Source organism: Leucoraja erinacea, chromosome 4 (genome assembly GCF_028641065.1).
Source record: "Leucoraja erinacea ecotype New England chromosome 4, Leri_hhj_1, whole genome shotgun sequence".
Lineage (NCBI taxonomy): Eukaryota > Metazoa > Chordata > Chondrichthyes > Rajiformes > Rajidae > Leucoraja > Leucoraja erinaceus.
Window position 1 is genome coordinate 68031712 of NC_073380.1, and position 27681 is coordinate 68059392.

The following is a 27681-nucleotide window of genomic DNA, read 5'->3' on the forward strand; positions in this document are numbered from 1 at the left end:
GTAATATGAGGGGGAACTTCTTTACTCAGAGAGTGGTAGTGGTGTGGAATGAGCTTCCAGTGGAAGTGGTGGAGGCAGGTTCATTGGTATCATTTAAAAATAAATTGGATAGGCATATGGATGAGAAGGGAATGGAGGGTTATGGTATGAGTGCAGGCAGGTGGGACTAAGGGGAAAAAAAAATTTGTTCGGCACGGACTTGTAGGGCCGAGATGGCCTGTTTCCATGCTGTAATTGTTATATGGTTATATGGTTAAGTATGTGTCTAGTACCAAGAACTGATGCTGTACGAAGTTTGTACTTTCTTCCTGTGACCACGTGGGTTTTCTCCGGGTGCTCCGATTTCCTTCCACACTCCAAAGACTTACAGGTTTGTAGGCTCATTGCCTTTGGTAAAATTGTAAGTTGTCCCTAGTGTGTAGGATAAACTAGTGTTCGGGGTGAAGGGCCTGTTTCCGCACTGTATCTCTAAAGTCTAAACAGTGTTAGGGGTCAAATTTGCATGTGTGGAGGCCTGATGACTGCAATTTTGCACTAGTCTGGATTAAATTTACAGCACTTTTTGTCGATGTTACGAGAATAAATTTCTAGATCATAGTGCCAAGGCACAGGAAGAGCTGGTGGGTATTTGAGTTTGTGCAGGTTTTGGGGTGAATTACAGTGTTTTCTATGATCCTGTAATTTCTAATATTCCTATTGTCCGTTTTGTTAAAATAAATAATTGAGAGATATAGGTTGTAATAGACACATGGCTTCACCCTCAGTTTATTTGTATCTTCAAAATTGTATTGATTTTTAAGCAGTCACAGAGAATTACATGCATACAATTTACAGTACAGCATTGTTTTCATACTCCTCTCTGTGTCTGGAGGTATTCTTGTATCAATTGGGTTGAATCGCTCTTAATCTTGCCTTTATGCCTCTCTCCAGGATTTGTGCAGACACTAATCTGATAATCTAGCACAATGGGAATACTCTATTATTTGAAGAATTGTCCTTTAGCAGAAATATTACATCAAAGCCACAAATGCTTGTTCCAGTCATTGAAATGAGCTTTATATAGATCTCCCGGTAGCAAATAAAGCACAGGGTAGGTTTCAATCCACCCCACCCAACCAAAACAACCATCCATTTATCTCACTCGTGTTTATGGGTCCTCACCATGTACAAAAAACCACTATCTGTGTTCGCAAAATAACAGTCTCTTAATTGAAACAAATTTAATTGTATCTAAAACAGGTTGAAATAGTTCTGCTAGGTTGGTTAAAGATTTCCGTGTAAGATGTCAATCAGTTTTCATGTTCTATTTCAGTCCATGTACATAATCTAACACTAACTAGTTTGAGACTGAGGCCCAAGAAGATGAAGTTAGAAAGTGAAGGACCTCGGGCCACTTTTAAGTCTCCCACCATTTGCAGAATTCAGGCCTGATTATCATGACTCCACCCACTGGCCAATTTTGGGGAGTGGAAGTAAGAGGAAAAATGAACAGCAAAATTGTTCAGAAAGCCGACCCAACTTCCACTCCTCTTGGCAGCGCTTACATGGAGAGGACCAAGAAGACCTGAAGAAGGATCTCCACCTGAAACATCGTGATCATGTTGATCATCCCCAATCATAATTACAAATTCTATCATTGGGTTCTTCTTACAATTCCATCTTGTCTTTTCTTGATAGGTACATAGATAGGAAATTTTAAGAGACATATGGATCAAACATGGCGAAATGGGGCTAGCTTAGATGGGGCAACTTGATCAACATGCATGAGATGGACTGAAAGGCCTGTTTCCATGCTGTATAACTCTATGATTACATAATGTTTTTAATCACACGTAACATTGAATAAATATTTAATATTAGTGGTTGTGAACTATAGGTTGAATATAATTTATTAAACTACACCAACATATAATGTTTTCCAACAATTGCTATAAGAATTAGTTTACACTAGACTAGACCCAATCACACAGGAGGCCTGGTCCCCAAACGCAACCCATTCCCCAACGCAATATTCCACCACTCACCCGTTCCCCGAACGCAACCGTTCCCCCAATGCAATATTCCACCACTCACCCATAGCCCGTAACTGCGCAGGCATGGCTCATTTCCCTTCATCCACGAGCAATCCCTCCCCCTCCTCTTCATGTGTGGAGGGGAGGAGGGGAGTGAAACGGGGTGTGTGGTGGGGGGGTGTGGGGTGGGAGGGGAGGAGCGGTGTGTGTGGTCGGGGAGGTGTCTGAGGGGTGGAAGAGGGTGGTGTGGCGGTGGGGTGGGGGGGGGGTGTGGGTGTGGGTTGTGCTTGGGCTTGGGGGGGGGGGGGGGGGGTGGGGGGAAGGGTGTGTGGGTGGGAAGGGGGTTGTGTGGGGGGGGGAGGGGTTTGTGTGGGGGGAGTTGTGGGGGAGAGGGGTGTGTGGGCGGGCGGGAGTGAACTTGGAGAAAAGACGGGGGAAGAGCCCTGGGAGAGAGGGGGGGGAGGAGCCAGTGAGGGGGACCAGAGGGGTAGTGGGTGGAATTGGCAGTGCGATGGGGACTCACAGTGGGTACTGATCGTTCTCCTTCACCGGGATCAGGGTCTCCACTTTCTGTTTGGCGACATCGGCGACATCTTCGACTCCGGGCTGGGCTGGGTCTCCGACTTTGGGTTGGGCTGGGCTGGGTCGGGTCTCCGACGCTGAGCTGCTGCTTGGGGCTGGGCTGCTGCTTGGGGTGGGGCTGCTGCTTGGGGCTGGGCTGCTTCGGGTCCCTCCGAAAGTCTGGTTGGAAACTTCCACCGGCTTTCCTCAGCTCCAGCAAAGACGTGATGGCGAGGAGTGATGGGGAAGAGACTAATCTGTGTGGCGCTGACTGGCAAGAGAAGAGATCGATCTGCGCACGCGTGGTTTTTAAGATTTTTAAACCTCGCTAACTTTTAAGACATTCAACCGATCGGAACGAAGCTTGGTGGACTCGCAGCACAGGAGAATGGTAAGTGAGCTGGCGAAAAATCGTAGCATTATCGCAAACCAGCTTTGCGCAAATAGAAAGACCGCCAAAACGGAAGATAACATGATCAGAGTTTTAGTTTTAGTTATAGATCGATAGATAGATAGATAGATAGATAGATAGATAGATAGATAGATAGATAATTATCGCATGCACTGAAATACAGTGAAAAACTTTTATTTACGTGTCATCCAGTCAAATCATACAACGAGTACAATGAAGTTATACCCAATGGAGAGGGAAGAAAAAGGTGCGTTTGGGTTGGAAATGGTTCTGTTGGCTGATTTCCCGAGGCAGCGTGATGGTGTCACTGTAGTAAGAACCGGGAGTCTGGTCTGTGTGAAGGACTGGGCTACATCCACAACTCTGCAATTTCTTGCAGTGTTGGACAGAGCCAAGCAACAAGGCATCCCGATAGGACGTTTTCTACTGTGCTCCTGTCGAGGTTAGTAAGAGTCATTGGAGGCGTGCTGGACTTCATTAATGGGCTGTCGCACTTGGGCGTCATTTGCGCATCATGCAAGTGGTGCACGAAGATTTTGTGAATCCCAAAATCCTGGGGCGTTGCGCGCGAACGCGCGTCACTGCCTACGCCATGTGCGCGTAATGCATGCCATGTGTGCATTACGTGTGCGTCGTGACGCATAAATGGTGTCGCGTAAATGACGCGCAAACTACGCCCAAGTGGGATAGGCCCTTTAGTCTTCAGAGCAAGACGAGGAGTCGGATTTTCTTTCTTGGCTGTAGTTTCAATGTTGCTGGTTCAGGACACATTGGTGACATTTATGCCTTGGAACTGGAAGCATAAATATCTTCAGCAATTTGTTCTGGACCAACCCCGAGCCAAGAAAGCACATCAACGCTTCTACTACTGCAGAACCCACAAAAAAACAACAGTTCATATACTATATAACATAATTTCTAACTTGAAATATTTATACAAGAAAATGTTTGTTACATGTTTCAAAGGTCTTTTATTGTCACATGTACTACATGTACGCAACTACATATAAGTTAACATAAACATCCACCACGGCAGATTCCCCACATTCCTCACTGTGATGGAAGGTAAAGAATTCCAATCTTCTTCCTCTCTACTCTCCCGCGGTCGATGTAGTCGAACCATCCGTCGGGGCGATCAAAGCTCCTGCAGTCAGCAGTTGAAGTCCCCATGTCACGGCGAACAAAACTCCCGCATCAGGTTGATCGAAACTTCCACGTCGGGGCGTTCGAAACTCCCATGACTTGGAGTTCCCGAAGTCGGTCTCTGACCAGAGACTGAGGGCTCTGTGATGTTAAGTCTGCAAGCACGGTTGGAGCTCCGAGATTGACCCCTGGCAAAGGGATCGCAAACTCCACGATGGTAAGACCACAGGCGACCGTAGTGGAGCTCTCGGAAGTCGGTCTCCAGCAAAGGCTACCAACTCCTTGATGTTAGGCCCGCAGTGTGGACGGAAATACGATACGGAAAAAAATCGCATCTCCGTCGAGGTAAGAGATTGGAAAAAGTTTCCCCCAAACCCCCCCCCCACACGTAAAACAAGCTAAAGAACACTAAAAGCATACATTTAACACATACAATTAAAACACAAAGAAGGAAAGGACAGACTGTTGGCGAGGCAGGCATTACTGGCGCCACCCGGTGTTTGTTTATACAAGAGGTTAATGACGATCCCCCCCCGCAGAGTAATTAATTGATGGTTGGCTTGAAATCCCACCAAAGTAACACAAGTATTCATTTATTTAACAAACCAAAAGTATGGGAACATACACACAATCATGACTGCCATAACAGACTTGTTGAAGGCAAATTGTGCTGACAAATTTGATAGAATTCTTTGATTAAGTGATTGCTGGTAAAGCTGGATTGGTTGATTTTGTGTATATAGACTTTAAACGGGTAGTTGATAAAATGGGATTTATAAATGTCACAAAATTGAAGTCAGTAGATGAAATAAGAAGCAGCAGCAAGAGCAGAGATAAGAGGCGGAAACCATAGAGAAGTGGTGAACTTGGTTTCAGACTCCAGCGAGCTGGTAATGAAGTGGAGCTAAATTTAAGCTGATTACTATTGTCTCTTTACACAGGCGGTACATAGCTATAGGTACTTATAGTAGATACCGCCTGGCAGCTGCCCTTTGCTGACTTAGTACCTAACAAGGCAGATTCATGTGATTATTACTAAATAGGGTTCTCAGGATCTTTAGAAAAGGTTGGTGATAACTTGGTAATCAGGGGACATTCCTTCATTTACGTGAAAGCATTGTAAGTAAAAAAAATGGTCAAAGTGTTGGGACTTCCTACCCAATGGAACCTCTTTTATCACAACTCTACAGCAGTTCAAGGCAGCAGCTCACCACCACCTTTGCATGGACAATAAATATTAACCATACCAGCAAATATTAACCATACCAGCAACGCCCAGATCCCCAAAATAAATATTGAAAAATAGTTATGATTGGCACAACAGCTGCAATGGTATGTCGTGAAGGGAAAAGCAGGCTGTAGATTATGAAAAGAAAATATGTGACGCTTCCTAGTCAAATGTGAACTGAATGATACTTTCAACTCATCAGCTCAGAGGATACGTTTATAGTTCTCTGTTAAATTTAAAAGTAACATAATCACCTATCCAACAAATAACCCCCACCCCTCATCCCTATAACACTATCTGCATTCCACCCACCAAATCTAGGGACTAATTGCCAAAAATAGTTATTCATTGGGTGGGACCAATGTCTACTCTATTTCCAAATCTATATCCAGTCTATATTGAGGCAAACAAATAAGCTGAAGTTATCTCATTTGTTCTATCAGTGCTAATACCCTTCTTTGAATCCTCTACAAATTATACAAAGTCCATTAGTTGATATTTTGATTGATGTTTTACATAAAGGTAGAATCAATGGAATTTCTTCCATAGTTTCCATTGGCAAAAAATCATCCAAGCCGTGACTTTTCCTTTGATAAAAGAACGCATGGAATGATTTCCTGAAAAATGTGTCATCCAGATGTAAAAGGTTTTCCCATAAATAAATACCACAGTTGTTTGTATAAGAAAGAACTGCAGATGCTGGTTTAAATTGAAGGTAGACACAAAATGCTGGAGTAACTCAGCAGGACAGGCAGCATCTCTGGAAAGAAGAAGGGACTCGGCCCGAACGTCACCCATTCCTTCTCTTCAGAGATGCTGCCTGTCCCGCTGAGTTAATCCAGCATTTTGTGTCTACCTTCAGTTGTTTGTGTAATGTCTTTATGTTGATATATCACATAGTCTTGTGTCTTTTTTAAAGGTATCTCTTCCAGATGGAATGAGCTCCACCAACATATTGCCCTCCACTGGTTCTGAGAAACTGCAATGTTTCCTCAGCAATACTGCAACAGTGACAGCGGAAGAATCATGTCAACCATCTGGTAAGCTTTTTTATGAAACAGATGCCAGCTTTCTACATCGTAAATGGCTTGTATGAGAGCAGTGTAAGAAATAAGCCAGCTGGTAGAATTATGATCTTGGATGTTTAACATAGTTCGCTGCCATGACTGATCCCTCTGGTGCGCTTCAACAACATATTTTAAGTGGGAAGAGATATGCTTTGCTGTACTTTTATACTTTAGAGATACGGCACAGAAAGAGACCCTTTGGCCCGTCGAGTCCGCAATGACCAGCGATCACCCTGCCCACTAGCACTATCCTACACATTAGGGACGATTTACAGTTTTTACTGGAACCAGTCAACCTACAAACCTGTTCGTCTATGGAGTGTGGGTGAAAAGCGGAGCATCTGGAGGAAACCCACGTGGTCTCAGGGAGAACGTGCAAAATCCCTACAGACAGCACCCGTAGTCAGGATCGAAGCCTGGTTTCTGGCGCTGTAAGGCAGCAACACTCCCGTTACACTACTGTGTTGCCCCACTTATTGACAAATGCCACAATGTGTGAGCCCTACATCAGGTCCTCGCTTACTAACGGCCAAGAACATAAGCATGGGCCTGAATTAGAGATTACTAATGTCTTTATATCATTCTACTTGACCTAGATACTAAATAGTTGCATTTCATAAAGTTACATAATATATTTAGAGACTTGCTCATTTTGGCAGCTCCTATTCAATACTTCTCAGTATTCAAGTAAATACTTTGTAAATTTAAATTTTTTTGTATAAGTTTGAGTTGACTGTCAAAGTTTCAAAATCCGAAAGAGTCTTTTTGTTTACTTTTTTGGATTCCTCTATTATATGGTGCTACGAATGAGTAAGACATTGTGGATGTGGTTACTTGCTTTCCACCGACAATTTAGAAATGCACCTCATTTTGTTAAAAATACATCTAATGATGCTCCTGAACACATCATCAGTGATGTAACATGGGGTCGGTCATTGGGTGTTTCGGGTCTTTCAACATCAGACACCCTCGCCCAGGCGACCCAGCCATGGTTGATCAGACCACGACTTGTGTTCAGGTGGCATTCGCTCCTCCCCATGGACCTTCTCTCCTGATCCAGAGCTATCTCAAGGCCTTCTCTCCTGCCTCTGCGGTGTTCTTGATGGCTCTTCTCCTCGCACTTCGTTGATGCCCAGTGCACTCAAGGCTTTGTAGAGCGATTGCCCTGCAAAACCTCTGCAGCCAACCTCGATGGGCATACACCTTGCCTTCCAGCCCTGTTTACGGCAGTCTATGACCAGCTCTTCATACTTGGTCAACTTCCTCTCATGGGCCTCCTCCAGATGGTCCTCCCACGGCATTATCAGTTCCAACAAGATGATCTTGTCCCAGAGTACAGAAAGTGAATTTGTTTGAAGTAAATGAAAGGACCAAGTTTCCATGCTTCATGCATATTATGAGGGTAAGAAGAGCAACATTCTGCTTAACAAAATCACAAGGTATTCTTCCTGGGTTTAAGAGTCACATAACCAAAATTATTAAGGTTTATGAAAAATCTTGGAACATCTTGCTATATTAATAGCAAAAGGATAACGAGGGATAAAATTGGTCCATTAGAGAGTCAGAGTGAACAACTATCTGCAGAGCCAAAAGAGATGGGGGAGATATTGAACAGTTTCTTTTCTTCGGTATTCACCAAGGAGAAGGATATTGAATTAGGTGAGGTAAGGGAAATAAGTAGAGTAGCTATGGGAACTATGAGGATCAAAGAAGAGGAAGTACTGACACTTTTGAGAAATATATTGAGAAATAGTGCCGGAGGATTGGCGTACTGCACATGTTGTTCCATTGTTTAAAAAGGGGTCTAAGAGTAAACCTAGCAATTATAGACCTGTTAGTTTGACGTCAGTGGTGGGCAAATTAATGGAAAGAATACTTAGAGATAATATATATAAGCATCTGGATAAACAGGGTCTGATTAGGAACAGTCAACATGGATTTGTGCCTGGAAGGTCATGTTTAACTAATCTTCTTGAATTTTTTGAAGATGTTACTCGGGAAATTGATGAGGGTAAAGCAGTGGATGTTGTGTATATGGACTTCAGTAAGGCCTTTGACAAGGTTCCTCATGGAAGGATGGTTAAGAAGGTTCAATGGTTGGGTATTAATGGTGGAGTAGCAAGATGGATTCAACAGTGGCTGAATGGGAGATGCCAGAGAGTAATGGTGGATGGTTGTTTGTCAGGTTGGAGGCCAGTGACGAGTGGGGTGCCACAGGGATCTGTGTTGGGTCCACTATTGTTTGTCATGTACATCAATGATCTGGATGATGGTGTGGTAAATTGGATTAGGAAGTATGCAGATGATACTAAGATAGGTGGGGTTGCGGGTAATGAAGTAGAGTTTCAAAGTCTACAGAGAGATTTATGCCAGTTGGAAGAGTGGGCTGAAAGATGGCAGATGGAGTTTAATGCTGATAAGTGTGAGGTGCTACCTCTTGGCAGGACAAATCAAAATAGGACGTACATGGTAAATGGTAGGGAATTGAAGAATGTTGGTGAACAGAGGGATCTGGGAATAACTGTGCACAGTTCCCTGAAAGTGGAATCTCATGTAGATAGGGTGGTAAAGAAAGCTTTTGGTGTGCTGGCCTTTATAAATCAGAGCATTGAGTATAGAAGTTGGGATGTAATGTTAAAATTGTACAAGGCATTGGTGAGGCAATTCTGGAGTATGGTGTACAATTTTGGTCGCCTAATTATAGGAAGGATGTCAACAAAATAGAGAGAGTACAGAGGAGATTTACTAGAATGTTGCCTGGGTTTCAGCAACTAAGTTACAGAGAAAGGTTGAACAAGTTAGGGCTTTATTCTTTGGAGCGCAGAAGGTTAAGGGGGGACGATAGAGGTTTTTAAAATGATGAGAGGGTTAGACAGAGTTGACGTGGAAAAGCTTTTCCCACTGAGAGTAGGGAAGATTCAAACAAGGGGACATGACATGAGAATCAAGGGACTGAAGTTTAGGGGTAACATGAGGGGGAACTTCTTTACTCAGAGAGTGGTAGCTGTGTGGAATGAGCTTCCAGTGAAGGTGGTGGAGGCAGGTTCGTTTTTATCATTTAAAAATAAATTGGATAGTTATATGGATGGGAAGGGAATGGAGGGTTATGGTTTGAGCGCAGGTATATGGGACTAGGGGAGATTATGTGTTCGGCACGGACTAGAAGGGTTGAGATGGCCTGTTTCCGTGCTGTAATTGTTATATGGTTATATGGTTATATCTTTAAACAATTATTTTTTCAATATATTTGTATTTCACTATTGCCTTAAAATTTGAAGGTCCTATTTTGCAACCACAATTCACAACTGGCAATGGTGAAGGTTTGTTGCATTTGTACCAACTAGAGCCTTTAGATGAAACTGGCAAATTAGCAATTAATTGATACTAAATATTCCAATAGAGATATTCTACCCTAAAAATGGAATTGTAATCTGGGATAAAATTTGGGTCCCCACATTTTCAACTCATTGACTGAAGAGTTTTCAAATTACCCTCGTAAACCAATCCATATTAGCTATGGGCAGTCATGTCCTGTTCAAAGCAAAAATTCAAAAGCCTTCAGGAACAGGCACAAAAATGCTTGAAATTTGCCCTTTTCGATCTGAACAATCTCTCTTGCCCATTCTCTCAGACTGAGTTTCCACTCTATAAATCAATGTCCTTAAATCGTTTGAAAGATGACAGGTAATGAACTTCTGTCGTTACTTATAGCCGTATCACAGTATGCAATAATATGTTGTTCATGAGACGTTTGCAATGGTTTCTGCATAAGAAAGAGGTGTGGAACTCACTTTCAGCCTCTAGTGGGAAATTTAGGGAGCGTTATAGTGTTTTGGAATCGCATCTTACAATATTTTTTTATTGAACAGGTGAATTTTCATCAGAGGGAAGGTTTTATATGGTCTCGGACAGCTCCAAGTCTGGAAGTGAGTCAAAACCCGAGGAGCAGCAAGTGCCAAAGGAATCTTCAGATCCAGCTGATTGGAAGAAGGATGGAAGTCAACGGTTTAAAATTTCCGATTCTCTGCAAGATCAACTCAACGAACTTCAGAAAAGGCAACAGTTGCCCGTATCTGATCGGCATGTGTACAAGTATCGCTGCAGTCAATGCAGTCTGGCTTTCAAGACCATGCAGAAACTTCAGATTCATTCTCAGTATCATGCCATCCGGGCTGCCACCATGTGCAGCTTGTGTCAGCGCAGCTTCCGTACTTTCCTGGCTTTAAAGAGACATTTAGAAACCAGTCATCCTGAACTAAGCGAGTCTGAGGTACAACAGATTTGTGGGAGTTATCACGTGAATGGGGAGTTCTGGTCAGAAAATGACATCATCAGTCAGGACGATAACATCCTAAGACAGGAAATGGATAAAGAGGAAGAAATGGACCAGGATGGGAAAGTCAGCCCAGCAGGAAGTGACAGTAGCTCCATTCTAGATGATTTAAGTGCAGAACCAAAGCGAACACTGCCTTTCCGTAAAGGTCCAAATTTTACAATGGAAAAGTTTTTAGATCCTTCTCGACCTTATAAGTGCACGGTGTGCAAAGAGTCTTTCACTCAGAAGAACATTCTCTTGGTTCACTATAATTCAGTATCTCATCTGCACAAATTAAAAAAAGTTCTCCAAGAGGCATCGAGTCCAGTTCCACAAGAATCCAGCAACAGCGTAGATAACAAGCCCTACAAGTGCAACACATGTAATGTTGCGTACAGCCAAAGCTCAACATTGGAAATACATATGAGATCTGTGCTCCACCAGACAAAAGCAAGGGCAGCCAAACTGGAAGCTGGCAATTGTGGCGCTGGAAGTGGAAACAGTAGTGTGAGCAACAGTACCAGCGGGCCTGCCACTGGTCAAATGACTGCAGATTCTCACGGGAAGGCATCAGTTAGTAATAAAGATACCAATGCAGATATCAAAGAAACAATCAAGAAACAGTTGAGTGATACGACTTCACCACATTCTGCCCACCATCACCCTCAGTCACCAGCACAAGCACAGGCCCAGGACCAAGCACAGGCCCAGGCCCAAGCTCAGGCCCAGGCTCAGGCCCAGGCACAAGCTCAGGCTATGGCACAAGCACAGGCACAAATGCATCTGCACCACGAGCTGCAGCAACAAGCTGCTTTCTTTCAGCCTCAGTTCTTAAACCCAGCATTGTTGCCGCACTTCCCAATGACAGCCGAAGCCTTGCTGCAGTTACAACAGCCACAGTTCCTCTTTCCTTTTTACCTGCCAGGCACTGAATTCAATCTAAACTCAGATCCGGGTTTGCCTGGCACTGGGGCCTTTGGAATATCTGCGATGACAGGATCATTGCTGGACGACCTAAAGCAACAGGTACAAGGGCAGCACCTGCTGCAAATCCAGCAACAATACGGCCAACAACACCAAGCCATGCAGTCACAGCAACTGTCACAAAAACAACAGCAGCAAGTAGTTAAACCAACAAAGCAGGAACAAAATGTTTTCAATTCAACAGGAACCCAGAAAGACACTTATTCGCAGAAAGACGGCGAGGAACAAATGGAAGCAATAGAAAGTAAGGCGCACCATGATTTTTTAAGTGAATGCGATGCTTCCAAAGAGAATAAAGAGCTTAAAAAGCAGAAGTCAGTGGAACTGATGCTTCCACCGCCTCGTATTCCATCTGGTGTGAGAGGTAATGCAGCAAAGGCTTTACTGGAAAACTTTGGCTTTGAGTTGGTCATCCAGTTCAATGAAAATAAGCAGAAAGTCCAGAAGAGAAACAAGAATGGCGAGAATGAGAGGACAGACAAACTTGAATGTGAGGCGTGCGGCAAACTATTTTCGAACATACTTATTCTGAAGAGTCACCAGGAGCACATTCATTGTCAGTTTTTCCCATTTGGAGAGCTGGAAATATTTGCATGTCACTATAGGGAAGCGTATGATAAGCTATATCCGGTAATACCATCCTCACCGGAATCGCCAGCACCTCCACCGCCTCCTCCTCCTCCTCCTCCCCCTCCTCCTCCTCCACCACCACCTCCTCCACCACCACCACCACCTCCCTCAACAGGGAATGGCAAAAACTCCAAACGTCCGTCCCATCTCCATTACCACCTCCACCACCACCACCTCCTCCACCTCTCCCCCCACCCCCACCTCCACCTCCTCCTTCCTCTCAATCCCAGATTCAGATGCCCATATCCCTGGATCTGCCTCTCTTCTCCCCGATCATGATGCAGCATTCCTCTTTGCCGCCCCAGCTCACCTTGCAACTGCCGACCATGGAGTCTCTATCTGCAGACCTCACTCAGCTTTGCCAACAGCAGTTGGGCTTGGACCCTAATTTCCTGAGGCATCACCAATTCAAACGCCCACGCACAAGAATCACAGATGACCAACTCAAGATCTTGCGGAATTATTTTGACATTAATAATTCACCGTCTGAAGAACAGATCCAAGAAATGTCTGAAAAATCAGGACTTCCTCAGAAAGTCATTAAACATTGGTTTCGTAACACTCTCTTTAAAGAGAGACAAAGAAATAAGGATTCACCATACAACTTCAACAATCCACCTATAACCACACTGGAAGAATCCAGAAATGATACTTATTTTAATACGGGAGAATATTACAGGACTGACGGTACAATAAATAAACGCTCATCCAGGACGCGATTCACTGACTACCAGTTGAGGGTTCTGCAAGACTTTTTTGATACTAATGCTTATCCAAAAGATGATGAAATAGAACAGTTATCCACAGTTCTAAACCTACCTACACGAGTAATTGTTGTGTGGTTCCAAAATGCTCGTCAGAAAGCGCGAAAGAGTTTCGAGAACCAAGCAGATACTAAAGACAATGAAAGAAGGGAGCTAACCAATGAACGCTATATTCGAACCAGTAACATGCAGTATCAGTGTAAAAAATGCAATGTAGTGTTTCCTCGAATTTTTGACCTAATCACCCATCAGAAGAAGCTGTGTTACAACGATGAGGATGATGATTGTCAGGATGATAGTCAAACAGAAGATTCAATGGATGCGATGGACCAAATGATGTCGAGTAATCTCGATACATCTGGACCAACAGACTCATCAAAATCTACTGCAGGAAAGGTGATGGGATGTGGTTCTAAATCGGGTTCAAGTTCTGGTTCCAGCACCCCTCTGATGCCTTCGCCCAAACTAGAAATGGAGAAATACTCGCCCCGATCTAACTTACCAGTAGAGAAACCAAAGCAAGTTGAGGCAGCTCAACCCTCTCAAATGGCCAAACCGACATTGTCACCTCTATCAGAGCCACAACCATTAGCACCTCAGCACAAGCAGTCCCAACAAACAATAGCGCAACCTCATTCGCAGCCTCAAAGTACCACCGTGCATCCCTCCAGCCCTCTGTCTGTGGCAGTCACCTCTTTACAGAACAGCCTACCTCCTCAGATGTTGCAGTACCAGTGTGACCAGTGTAAATATGCCTTTCCAACTTTGGAACTTTGGCAGGAGCACCAGCACATTCATTTTTTGGCGGCCCAAAACCAGTTCCTCCATTCGCAAATCTTAGACAGATCTTTAGATATGCCCTATATGGTTTTTGATCCTAACAGTCCACTCATGGGAGGGCAGTTGCTTCCTGGACCCCTCGCACAGATATCCTCCCAGACTGGTTCATCAGTTCCAACACCCTCCAATACAGCTTTGGGAACAGTTAAGCGTAAATTGGAAGAGAAGGAAGAGAATAATCAGATGGAAAAAGAAGGCTCAAATTGCAGTGACGAGCCACATCGTGATAAAAGGCTAAGGACAACGATTACACCAGAACAGCTTGAGGTGCTGTATGAAAAATACTTGTTGGATTCTAACCCTACTCGAAAAATGTTGGACCACATTTCAAACGAAGTAGGTCTAAAGAAACGCGTGGTTCAGGTTTGGTTTCAGAACACCAGGGCGCGTGAAAGAAAGGGGCAGTTCCGTGCTCTGGGCCCAAGCCAGTCTCACAGAAGGTGCCCTTTTTGCCGAGCCCTTTTCAAAGCAAAAACGGCACTTGAAACGCACATCCGTTCTCGACATTGGCACGAAGCCAAGCAAGCAGGCTACAGTCTCCCCCCAAGCCCAATTATGCCACAAGATTATGATGGTGAAAGTCCACAGAAAGATAATTATTTTGAATTTCCAACATTACTTTTTTCCAAGATTGACGCGCTGAGCGAAAATGATCACTCGACAGTTTCAACACCTGTGAGTAAAACAGCAGACATGTCGCCAAAACATCTTCTGAGCCCTACATTGTTCAAATCAGAATGCAATGAAGACTTGGGGAGCCCAAACATGGTCCCTGCTGTTGTCAATTTTGAGCTGAATAAGACAGATTATGATGAAACATCTTCTGTTAACACCGCTGTAAGTGATGGAAGTACAGGAGATGAAGGGAACAATGAAAATGAAAACCTTACAGGTAGTACCTCGGAGAATAAAGCTACTGAGTCTGCAGATGACCTAAGGGCATCAATAGCTTGTGATCAATTGTCAATGACGACCACAACTCCCACGGTTGACTATTATGATGAGAAATTTTCTGTGAGCTTACCTAGCCCTTCTCTAAGCTTCATATCAAGAGAGAATGACTTGGATGACAGTGTTGACCGAAGTGAGACATCGAGTTTTGCTGATCCCTGTTCTCCAAGTCCATTTGGGAGCCACACTAGCCTCAGGTCATCGAGATCCTCCGAGCGCCTTGGTCATAAACGATTCAGAACACAAATGAGTAATGTTCAGTTGAAAGTCCTAAAATCGTGCTTCAATGACTACCGAACACCAACAATGCAAGAATGTGAACTTCTTGGCAATGAGGTTAATTTGCCTAAAAGAGTTGTCCAGGTCTGGTTTCAGAATGCTCGAGCCAAGGACAAAAAAATTAAGCTAAACATGGCAAAGTCATTCATGATAAATCAAAGTGGAACTGATGGGCAAAAAGCTGAATGTTCTTTATGCGGCGTTATGTACACTGCACGGCTGTCTATCAGAGACCACATTTTCTCACAGCAGCATATCAATAAAGTGAGAGAAACAGTAGGGTGTCAGCTGGATAAAGAGAAGGACTATCTCGCTCCTACAACTGTCCGCCAGCTGATGGCTCAACAAGAATTGGATCGTCTGAAGAAGGCCACAGATGCGTTGGGAATTACATCACAAGTTCTGCATCAGCAAAGTGCTATGGAAAATAACACATTGCATGGCCTCAATGCTTCAACGTCATATTCCAGCCTCTCAAGCCTTTCCTCGGTTATTCTTCCTGGAGTAAATGGTCCCGCTTCACTGCCTGGCTTTCCACAAAACACAACTGGTAAGTTATTAGGATGCATATTGAGTTTACTAAATTTATACAGATTTAGGGTCTTAAAATGTTGTCTTTTTTTGCTGAACATCTGTCAACGTAGGCAGTGCAGAGTAGGTTCACGAGATTGATCCCTGGTGTGGCGGGACTGCCATATGAGGAAAGATTGAAAAGACTAGGCTTGTATTCACTGGAGTTTAGAAGGATGACTGGTATCTTATAGAAACATAAAATTATAAAGGGACAGGACTAGCTAGATGCATAAAAAATGTTCCCAATGTTGGGCGAGTCGAGAACCAGGGGCCACAGTCTTAGAATAAAGGGGAGGCAATTTAAGACTGAGGTGAAAAAAAACGTTTTCACCCAGAGAGTTGTGAATTTGTGGAATTCCTTGCCACAGAGGGCAGTGGAGGCCAAATCACTGGATGGATTTAAGAGAGAGTTAGATAGAGCTCTAAGTGCTAGTGGAATCAAGGGATATGTGGAGAAGGCAGGCACGGGTTATTGATTGGGGACGATCAGCAATGATCACAATGAATGGCGGTGCTGGCTCGAAGGGCTGGATGGCCTCCTCCTGCACCTATTTTCTGTGTTTCTATGTTTCTATGTAACACTTAAAATATTCAACATTGTGTGTTCTGATTTTGGAATTGCCATCTTCTTGTGTGTTTTCGCATAGAGGCAGTGAGATGGTGAGGTAGAAAATGTTGGAGCATGAGCCACAGTGGTCCTTTGAGATATTACTTCTCCGATATAGAAAAGCACCAAAAGAGCCTTAAATATAGTTAGACAAAAATGCTGGAACAACTCAGCGGGTGAGGCAGCATCCAAGGAGTGAAGGCTGCCTACCTTTTCCCCTTGTGAATGGCTAAAGGATCCAATGAATGAGAAGATATAAACTAAGAGTGGGAAAGTGGAATTAAAAAATATATATTATATTTTACATCTATTTAACACCTTATGAACCTAGTGTATGCATTTTGAAAGATAACTACCATTTGCTTGTAATATGCTTGTGATGCATCCATATTTCAGTTTAAAATATAGTGTTGAACTGAATGAAAATAAAATAATTATCGTACAGCTCATTAAACTAGTCTTGAACAGAGTTTAATGCTTTGCTAGATATAAACAGAGAAATAGTTGTGTTAGATTGAGGAGTGAAAGGAGATAATTAATGTTGGCATTCAGACCAAAGAAACTCAAAACTGCTTTTATACAAGTAGAAATCTGAAATTAGCATATAATGTTGAAGGTATATACAGTGCATTCAGAAAGTATTCCGATCTCATCACTTTTTCCACATTTTGTTATGTTACAGCCTTATTTTATAATGGATTACATTCTTTTTTTTTATCATCATCTGCACACAATACCCCGGAATGAAGAAGCAAAAACAGGTGTTTAGACATTTTTGCAAAGAAATTCAAAAGAAATAACTGAAATATCACATTTACATAAGTATTCAGACCCTTTGCTATGACACTCAAAATTGAGCTTAGGTGCATCCTGTTTCAATTGATTATCCTTGAGATGTTTCTACAACTCGATTCGAGTCCACCAGTGGTAAATTAAATTGATTGTACATGATTTGGAAAGGCACACACACACCTGTCTATATAAGGTCCCACAGTTGACAGTGCATGTCAGAGCAAAAACCAAGCCTTGAATATAAAGGAATTATCTGAGACAGGATTGTGTGTAGACACAGATCTGGGGAAGGGTATAAAACAGCATTGCAGGTCTCAAAGAGCACAGTGGCCTTCGTCATTCTTAAATGGATAAACGTTGGAACCACCAGGACTCTTCATAGAGCTGGCCGCCCGGCCAAATTGAGCAATCAAGGGAGAAGGGCCTTGATCAGGGAGATGACCAAGAGCCCGATGGTCACTCTGACAGAGCTCCAAAGTTCCTCTGTGGAGATGGGAGAACCTTCCAGAAGGACAACTATATCTGCAGCCCTCCACTAATCAAGCCTTTATGGTAGAGTGGGCAGACAAAGCCACTACTCATTAAAAGGCACATGACAGCCCGCTTGGAGTTTGCCAAAAGGCAACTAAAGGACTCCCAGACCATGAGAAACAAGATTATCTGGTCTGATAAAACCAAGATTGAACTGTTTGGCCTGAAAGCCAAGCATCCGTCTGCAGGAAACCAGGCACTGCTCGTCACCTGGCCAATATCATACCCATTGTGAAGCATGGTGGTGGCAGCATCATGCTGTGTGGAAGTTTTTCAGCGCAGTAACTGGGAGACTTGTCAGGATCGAGGGAAAGATGATTAGAGCAAAATACAGAGATATCTTTGATGAAAGCCTGCTTCAGAGCTTTCTGGGCCTCGGACTGGGGCGGAGGTTCACCTTCCAACAGGACAACGACCCTAAGCACACAGCCAAGACAATGCAGGAGTGGCTTTGTGACACGTCTATGAATGTCCTTGAGTGGCCCAGCCAAAGCCCGGACTTGAACCCGATCGAACATCTCTGGAGGGACCTGAAAATAGCTGTGCATCGACCCTCCCCATCCAACCTGACAAAGCTTGAGAGGATCTGCAGAGAAGAATAGGAGAAATTACCCAAATACAGGTGTGCCAGGCTTGTAGCGTTATACCCAAGAAGACTTGAGGCTATAATCGCTGCCAAAGATGCCTCAACAAAGTACTGAGTAAAGGGTCTGAATACTTATGCAACTGTGATATTTCAGCTATTTCTTTTTAATTACTTTGCAAAAATTTCTAAACACCTATTTTTGCTTTTTTATTATGGAATATTGTGTGTAGATTGATGATTTAAAAAAAAACGAATTTAATCCATTATAGTATAAGGCTGTAATGTAACAAAATGTAGAAAAAGTGAAGGGGTCTGAATACATTCTGAATGCACTGTAGAATCAATAACCATACTTGTATTATTGCCCTGGTAGAAATATGTGTGAATAGAACTAAGGGAATCAAATATATTCATCAAAGGTAGATTTAATAAGTTAATTGTTTTTGATAAATGATGATGTCCATTGAATGAATATAACAATTCAACGGCACAACTGGTAAAGTTGCTGCCTCTCGGCTTGACCAAGCCATGTTCAACCTTAACCTCGGGTGGTATTTGTGTGAAGATTACAAGTTATTTCTATGACCAGATGAATTTTCATGGGATGCTCCAGTTTCCCGCTACATCCCAAAGATTGGCAGGATAATTGGACACTGTATATTGCTCTGTGTAGGAAAAGTGAGCGAAACTGGAGGGAGTTGATGAGAGGTTGAAGGAAAATAGGCTCCAGGGAAAAGTGGTGGTGGGGTGCCTCTGTGAGCTGGCATAGACATGATTGGTCAAAATGGCCTCCATCTACACCAAGGAAGAGTTGGGCTGAAGGGCTTGTTTCTGTGCTGTATGGTTCCATGCAGAACAAAAGGTAACAGTATAGGGGAAGGCAAGCTAGAAATTATTAATAGTAAAGATGAAACATACCAAGAGCTGCCATCAAATGAAGAGCTGGAGAGCTTTTCTGACACGGATGCAGAAGATCACCTTACACCGTGATAGGAATACTTTTCAAAGACAAAATGGACAGACCAGGATTCACCACAGAAGAAAATAAAACTGCTGACCATTTTAGAGAAGTAATCAAATATTGTTACTTAATGCAAGATTAAAAACAGTTATTGAGAGTCTACTGCATTATACTTAGCAATCTATGTGAACTGAATAACCACCTGATTTTAAGTAAGTTTCTAGGGTTCCTTAAAACAGTATAGTTACTGTACATTTAAGCCTGTAATAATAGCTAATCGAGAAGCATGAGAGTACAAAAATTTAAAACAACTAGCTTTGGACATTTTGCTACCTAGAGACGATTACATGGTCAAAGTTTCAAACCAAAGCTACATAAGGGTCTCGACCTGAAACATCACCCATTCCTTCTATCCTGAGATGCTGCCTGTCCCGCTGAGTTTCTCCTGCATTTTTGTTTACCTTCGATTTTCCAGCATCTGCAGTTCCTTCTTAAACAAATATCCAAAGCTAGTTGTTTTAAATTTTTGTACTCTCATTCTACGGTGTAAACCAGCATCTATAGTTCCTTCCTACACAGTTGAAATACAATTGAGTGAGCTTCGAATGCTCAGATATCCTTGCAAATGAGCATTCTTATGTATAACAATGGACTTTGGCAGGTTAGTCAACCATATCGGAATATACCAATACATGTTTCCAGTATGGATAGTCCATAGCAATGGAGATGGAAGCCACTGCAAGGCTTTCTCTTGCTTGTTCCAGGATGTCAAGGCTATTTGCTGGAGTTGATAAACTTCAGCAAAGTTATGGAAGAGATATTCCTAATCTGCATGTGGTGGAAACATGTCTTCAGTAATGTGCTAAACCAGCAATGTAGCCAATAAGGGACACAGGTGGCTGTTGTTAATGGATGGCATTGTGGGATAGTTGTAGAACTGTAGCCTCACTGTGCCAGCGACCCAGGTTCAATCCTACCTCTAGTACATTCTGTGTATATTGTTATAGTGTCAGAGAGCACGGAAACCAGCCCGATGCCCCAACTCTTCCATGCCAACCAAGGTGGCACATCTATGCTAGTCTCATTTACCCACATTTGACCCATCACTCTAAATCTTTCCTCTCCATGTATCTGTCTAAACATCTTTTAAATGTAGTTATGTACCTTCCTCAACTACTTCCTCTGGCAGATCGTTCCATATACCCAATGTGTGAAAACGTTGTCTTTCATTAAATCTTGCCCCCCTCTCACTTTAAACCCATGCCATTTAGTTGTTGATTCCCCTAACCTATAAAAAAGTCTCTGCACATTAACCCAATGCCCCTCATGATTTTAAACATGTTAATAGGATGTTCCCTCAGCATCCTGCACTTCAAGGAATAAAGTCCTAGCCTGCCCAACCTTTCCCTATTCCTCAGGCCCTTGAACCCTGGCACCATTCTCATATATCTTCTCTGCACTCTTTCCAATTTAATGGCATCTTTCGTATCGCTGAAACTAAACACAATGTTCCAAGTGCAGTCTTACCAATGCCATGTACAATTGTAACACAACATCCCGACTTCTAATAATCTGAAGAAACTATAGGTGATAGCCTAATCATCACCTGTCCAATCCATCCACAAATGCTGCCTGGCCCATTGAGTTCCTCCAGCACTTTGGGTTTTTCCCCTCAAGATTCCAGCTTCTGCAGTTCCTTGCTTCCCAACTTCTAAGAAGGCCAATGTTCCGAAATCTTTTTTCACTGATTTATCAATCTGTGATGCCACTTTAAGGGAGCTGGGATTAGGAAGGAATTAGGAATACTTTATTGTCACATGTGACGAGGCACAATGAGATTCTTTGCTTGCATACACAATGTATCCAAATAGTAGCTCTGCCAAAGTTACAAAGCACACGGGCTCCCCCTTTCGTGCACCCACCCCCAACAGTTCCCACACGCCGGGTCCCCATTGTCCTTTGCCCCCCTCCCCCTTATTGTCCATTGTTCTCCCCCTCCCCTCCCCGCTTACGGTGGTCTACCCACGCCGCGTCTTCAACTACGCACTAGTACTCCAAATCTGTCTGCTTTGCAACATTCATAAGGAATTCCCTTATGAACAACCAAATGGCATGGGTTTAAGGTGAGAGAGGCAAGATTTAATGGAAATTTGAGGAATGTTTCATTACAATTCACAATGAAGATACTGTCCCTATGCAACACCAAAATGCAACACTTCACATTTATCTGAACTAACTTGAATTTAACTGAACTAACTATATCTAACTTGTTGGATATAGCTCTTAGGGCTAACGGAATCCAGGGTTATGGGGAGAACGCAGGAACGGGGTACTGATTTTGGATGATCATCCATGATCATTTTGAATGGCAGTGCTGGCATGTGTGAGTTGGTGTGTTCGTTGGTGATTATAAATTGCTGAGTGTATAGATGAGTGGTGATATTCAGGGAAGCAAGGGGCGGTGGACTTCATGGGAATAAAATAGGTTAGGCCAGGATTAATGTATTAAATGTGCTTGATGATCAGTGTGGACTTAGTGGGACCACAAACACAGGCAGTTGGGACTAGTGTAGCTGGGACATGTGGCCGGTGGCAAGTTGGGCTGAAGGACCTGTTTCCACACTGTATCACTCTATGACTCAATGACAAGTTTAAAAAAACTATCTTCTCACCACAGTTCCCTTCCACGGGCAACTTCTCTACATCCACACCATAATTCTGAATATTGCCCACCAGCAGCTGATTGCAGGCTCTCTCCTACAGCGCTGGCCCAACACGTGGTGAGGCCACATTTAGAGTATATTGTTCAGTTTTGGACACCCTGCTGTAGGAAAAATGGTGTTAAGCTTGAAAGAAGCAGAAGGATTTACGGCAATGTTGCTTGGACCTGAGGGCCTGAACTAGAGGGATAGGTTTGGCAACTAGGACATTATTCCCTGGAGCGTAGGTGGGTAAGAAATGATCTGATTAGAGGTGTATAAGATCATGCAAGGAACAGATAGGCTGAATGCAGTCTTTTACCAAGAGTAAAGGAATCAAGAACCAGAGATCAGAGGTGAGAGGAGATGCATTTAAGAGGAATCTGAGGGGCTACTTTTTCATACAGGGTGGTTGGGATATAGAACGATCTTCCAGATAAGGTAATTGAGGCAGGTACTATAACAACATTTAAAGTACATTTGAACAGGTACATGGATAGGAATGGTTTAGAGGGATATGGGTCAAACGCGGGCAGATGGGACTAGTGTAGATGGGGCATCTGGGCCAGCATGGACGAAGGGCCTGTTCCATGCTGTAATGATGCTAAGATACTATGACATGAGTTCAAGACAATGTCTTGGACTTTCCTTACAGGAAGAAGGGTAAACATTGGCAAAAAACCCCCAAAAGTAACTTGCAACAAGTAATATATCAGTTAGGACACCACCTGAATTTTTGTTTTTTTGTTTTGTTTATTTTATTAGAAGTTAATACAGTACAAAACAGTACAGTGGAACCTAATTTTAGGTGCCAACTATGTAATACCGTAATCCATTCTATGTACAACCTCTAGTTTTATGTTATGAGAAGGAAGTAAGCAAGACAAGAAAAAGAAAACAATAGAAAGTGGTGTCCACTTTTTCGACACCACCTGAATTTAATTAGTAATATTCAAGTTTATTTTTACATTGAGCAAGAAAGAAAAGCTTTTTGTACATATGTTATTTCCTCATGTATACAATTGAGCATAAACTACAGGTGCCAAAAAACGTTTTAAGCGTTAATGAAGATGAAACCCAAAGTCGAATTGTTAATCCAGTCAAATAATTCCTGAAATGCAAAAAATATATACTTGGAATAAGGTAACAAAGAAATAAGCTTTTCAAAGAAGCTGTGGTCATCACATAGACCTAGCGAATAAATTCACTCCTCCTGTGGATGGAATGGAGAATGTGCAAGACGACAAACACAAATCCAAAGTGCGTTGCAGTGGAGACATTGGGTGTGCTTCACATGGCCAGGCCACAGTGGTTTTAATGGAGGAGAAGATCTTCTGATACTCAACGGCTGGTGAGTGTGAATATATTTTCCAATTGTTTTCTCATGCGTTACCAACACAAATCATAACGAAAAAAAATCAATTTATAAAACCATAATGCATGTGAAGAAAATTCTATTTCTTGCTTGTAAATACTTAAATTGTGTTATTTGGTGTGTGTGTGTATTTTGTAATACATTTTCTGTAGTAGAAATACTTTTTCATGAATGTCTTTTATGTCCACAGGTCATCATTTCTACCTCAAAGTCATCATCCCTACGAACAAAACATCCACTTCAAGAGTGCAAATGTCTCATAAATAGGCTTAGTTAAAGCATGAAATGATGTCATGTCACAAGATAAGAATTCACTAATGAGAGTATGGAGCATAAAGAGCTTATTACCTTGCTGTGCAATTTACTTTACAACATTTCACAACATTCACCAAATGCTCCCCATGAGCTGGTACATTTGCACCTACCTACCATGAGGTCAATTAATCCTATGAGACTACTCCAAATATTTACTTCCCGCCATCACTCCAAAGCCTTTTGGAGGATGATGTATACCCAGTACATTATATCTGGCTTCATTAGCGTGAAGTATATCCAGATGAACGGTGGCTCAATAACAAAGTCTAATCTTACATGTTACACCCACGAGAGAAGAAAAAAAACACTAATTTGTAAATCTGGCTAAGATCCAGCACATATAAAACCAGCGACTGTTCTTTGTATTATTCTGAAATGTTACCAGAAGGCTCTCACTCTCCACTGGGGTTAGTATCCAGTTTCCTATGATTAATGTGGATCCCTCTTTATTTAAAGGATCTATCAAACAAAAGTTGATAACTTGTTTACCTGCAACAAATTTGTACTCATGGAAATAAAAGTTTATTTTCTCGATTATTGCTCCTTATTTACTGCATTGCCAGATCTTCAGCTGAAGTCGTCTTCAGGAAAAAAGATCCTTTATAAGGATGTTGCCAGGACTTGAGGGCCTGGTCTCTAGAGAAAGGTCTGGCAGGCTAGGACTTTATTCCTTGGAGCCGAGGGGTGATCTTATCGAGATGTATTAGATCATGGGGGAATATACAGTGCCCTCCATAATGTTTGGGACAAAGACCCATGATTTATTTATTTGCCTCTGTACTCCACAATTTCAGATTTGTAATAGAAAAAATCACATTCGGTTAAAGTGCACATTTTCAGATTTTATTAATGGCTATGTTTAAACACAGCTGTAATTTCTACATGTATTAAAATTACATGTAGAAATTACAGCTGTGTTTAAACAGAGTCCCACCATTTCAGAGCATCATAATGTTTAGGACACATGGCTTCACAGACTTTTGTAATTGCTCAGGTGTGTTTAATAATCTCCTTAATGCAGGTATAATAGAGTTCTCAGCACCTAGTCTTTTCTCCAATCTTTCCTTCACATTTGCAAACTTTTATTGCTGTTTTTCAACATGAGGACCAAAGTTGTGCCAATGAAAGTCAAATAAGCCATTATGAGACTGAGAAACAAGAATAGAACTGTTAGAGACATCAGCCAAACATTAGGCTTACCAAAATCAACTGTTTGGAAAATCATTCAGAAGAAAGAGAGCACTGTTGAGCTTACTAATCGCAAAGGGACTGGCAGGCCAAGGAAGACCTCCACAGCTGATGACAGAATAATTCTCTCTATAATAAAGAAAAATCCCCAAACACCTGTCCCAACAGATCAGAAACACTCATCAGGAGTCAGATGTGGATTTGTCAATTACCACTTTGACCATTTGAACAAGTTCATGGATTGGAAAGGTTTAAATGGATTTGGGCAAATGCAGGCAGGTGGGACTAGCGTCGATTGGGCTTTATGTTTGGCTTGGGCATGTTTTGTGGAAGGGCCTGTTTCTGTACTGTATGATTCAATGAACAGTCAGCCTCCAGAGAATAGTCACTGAAGTAATGTTCAGTTGCATTCTACACTCTCTGATGTGTGCACCGGAGATTCAGAAAAGTCTAGCTTTAGTATAACTTGCTGGAAAATGTTGACAGTTCAATGCCAAACCCTTTGTAAGTGCCACTAAGTTTAGGATTGCCGTACAACCATAAAGGTCCAGAACTTGTTGACCTCTGTCTGCTTGCGGTTCCTGGAGCAGGTCCAGCATTGATTTCCTCTTGATATCCTGTGGTAGGCAGAATACCTGGTGCATTGACTCCAGTAGCTCCTCAGCGCATATCATGGGAACATGATCACTGAACCTTAGTCAGGTGAGATCTGACACTAGTACGTTCATGAAATGAAATGGTAAGGGACAACAGCAAGGGACCTAGGCAAGTATTAAGTCATAACTTGAATGAATAGAGTTTCCTTTAATATTTTAACAGTTTCTATTTTTTACAAATTTTAAGTATTAATTGCTTTTTTTAATAGATATTAAACAATTCTGAATCTCAGGATTATTCAAAAGTTTTGACAGTCAACAAAGCATGGGACAAGGTTCAGTCAGCATTCAAATACATTTTTCTCCATTTGTTTCATGGCTCACCTACTAGTGGGCATTACACATGGTGTCATTTTGGATAGGGACATGTTTGGGCAGCAGATAGATAATAGTGAATGTGGAAAAGACCATTCTATGCTTAGCACATAGATCATCAGCAAAAACAGGAAACCCAACACAGCCACATGTTCTGGCCTAATATTAAAACAATGGCTTTCTGCAGGTTCAACCTAATTCACACCAGTGTTTTCTCCACACATATATGTATGGCATAAAACCTAAGGTAGATGACTCTTTCTGCAAAGCAGTTTTGCATATGATGAGATTATTTTAACTTTGAGTGTTCGTGTAAAACAGGTGCTATTGATTGCACCTGCTTGCCGTTAGTAAATGAAAACCTAAATCAGGAAAGATATCTTAAACTGGATCTATTAATATTACATATTACTCAAAGACAACATTACTACAATCCCTTTGTCATCATTGAAGATCGTTTTGAATGTAAGTTGCAGCTTCACCCAAGGACAACACTTTACTATTTGAAATTAATAGTATTATATAAACTATGAAAGTTTGTCTGAAAATTGGGTCAAATTCTTTTACTTGTTATATAATTTATTTTATTGCTAGATACTTACCTTCAAATGAATAAAGTTTAATGTATTTAACAAATGAAATGTGAATAAAAGAACCTGAAAAATGTCTCATTACCAAAACTCAGTAAACATTATTAAAATATTAAAACATATGGATTAGATATGGTTCAAAATATTCTTAAATTGATATCTTCCATTTTATAAAAATAAGAGTATCAGTACTGTACCTGAAGGATGACAAGACCAGGATGTTTGTTAGGCTTGTATCAATTTCCTTATTGCGTTATTTTAATTAATTCATTTATTTTAATTGTTTTTTTGGCTTTTTATATTGGGATCTATTTACTTTGAACATGCACACACCTGTAAATTTACTGCCTATCTTTAATTGACTTAAGGTAATGCACTATGTACTTGAACCCTCAGAGCTATCAGTGTTGGTTGTTAATGCTAATAATGATGGAATAGCACCATATGCAATCAAGATATTATGTGACTTCAAGGTAAACCTAAAAATCATCATATTTTCACAAGACTACTCCTTCGAAATGGTGGAGATAACATTTAATGGTGAAGATAGACACCAAAAGCTGGAGTTGCTTAGCAGGTCCAACAGTTTCTCTGGAGAAAAGGAATAGGTGACATTTCGGGTCGAGACCCTTCTTCAGGATCTCAACCCGAAATGTCACCTAATCCTTTTCTCCAGTGGTGCTGTCTGACCCGCTGAGTAACTCCAGCTTTTTGTGTCTATCTTGGGTTTAAATCAGCATCTGCAGTTCCTTCCTACACATTTTATGGTGATTTCTGGTGAGCTGTAGGATTGCATTCAATGGATTGTATCTGCTGCAATCACAACAATAGTGTGGTGGTATTTGGTGACAGTAATGACAATGGTGTGGTGTTTATTGACTCCAGTAGCTTTGTTTATGGTCAAGCAAACTGCTCTGAACTGAATATGTTGTCTGCTTCCACTATCAGGTTGAGTGGCAAATATTCCTAAGCATGCTTTTGGTAAGGTAGTGGGGGTAAGAATTTCACAAGGTAACATCTTGCAGCAGTTATCTAATTGTAGGCTCCATTGGAATGAGAGGAATTAATATATTGCTTTATCGGTTTTAAAATATAAAGCTGTAATATTTTGCATTTGAAATGATAAGAGAAATTCTTATTGTCTTTCAGCTTTATCATCTCCTGGTGCAGGCATGCTTGGATTCCCATCTCCAGCCACTCTTTCCCCTGCCCTTTCACTCAGCAGCATGCCCAGTAAATCTTTGCTGCAGACTCCCCCACCAGCATCGGTTCCTTTGGTCGGACAGCAGGCAGAGCAGCAGAGCAAG

At 42.0% G+C, this 27681-nt stretch overlaps 1 protein-coding gene across 1 annotated transcript in view; it reads left to right on the forward strand.

Annotated features, from left to right (window-relative positions):
• LOC129696525 (zinc finger homeobox protein 4-like) overlaps nt 1-27681 on the forward strand; it is a 331645-nt gene that overhangs the window by 300008 nt on the left and 3956 nt on the right. Inside the window, 4 exon segments of the mRNA XM_055634516.1 lie at nt 6276-6396; nt 10293-12475; nt 12478-15736; nt 27524-27681. The exon segment at nt 27524-27681 is cut by the window's right edge and continues 3956 nt beyond it. Coding sequence (XP_055490491.1) covers nt 6276-6396; nt 10293-12475; nt 12478-15736; nt 27524-27681 — 5721 coding nt within the window.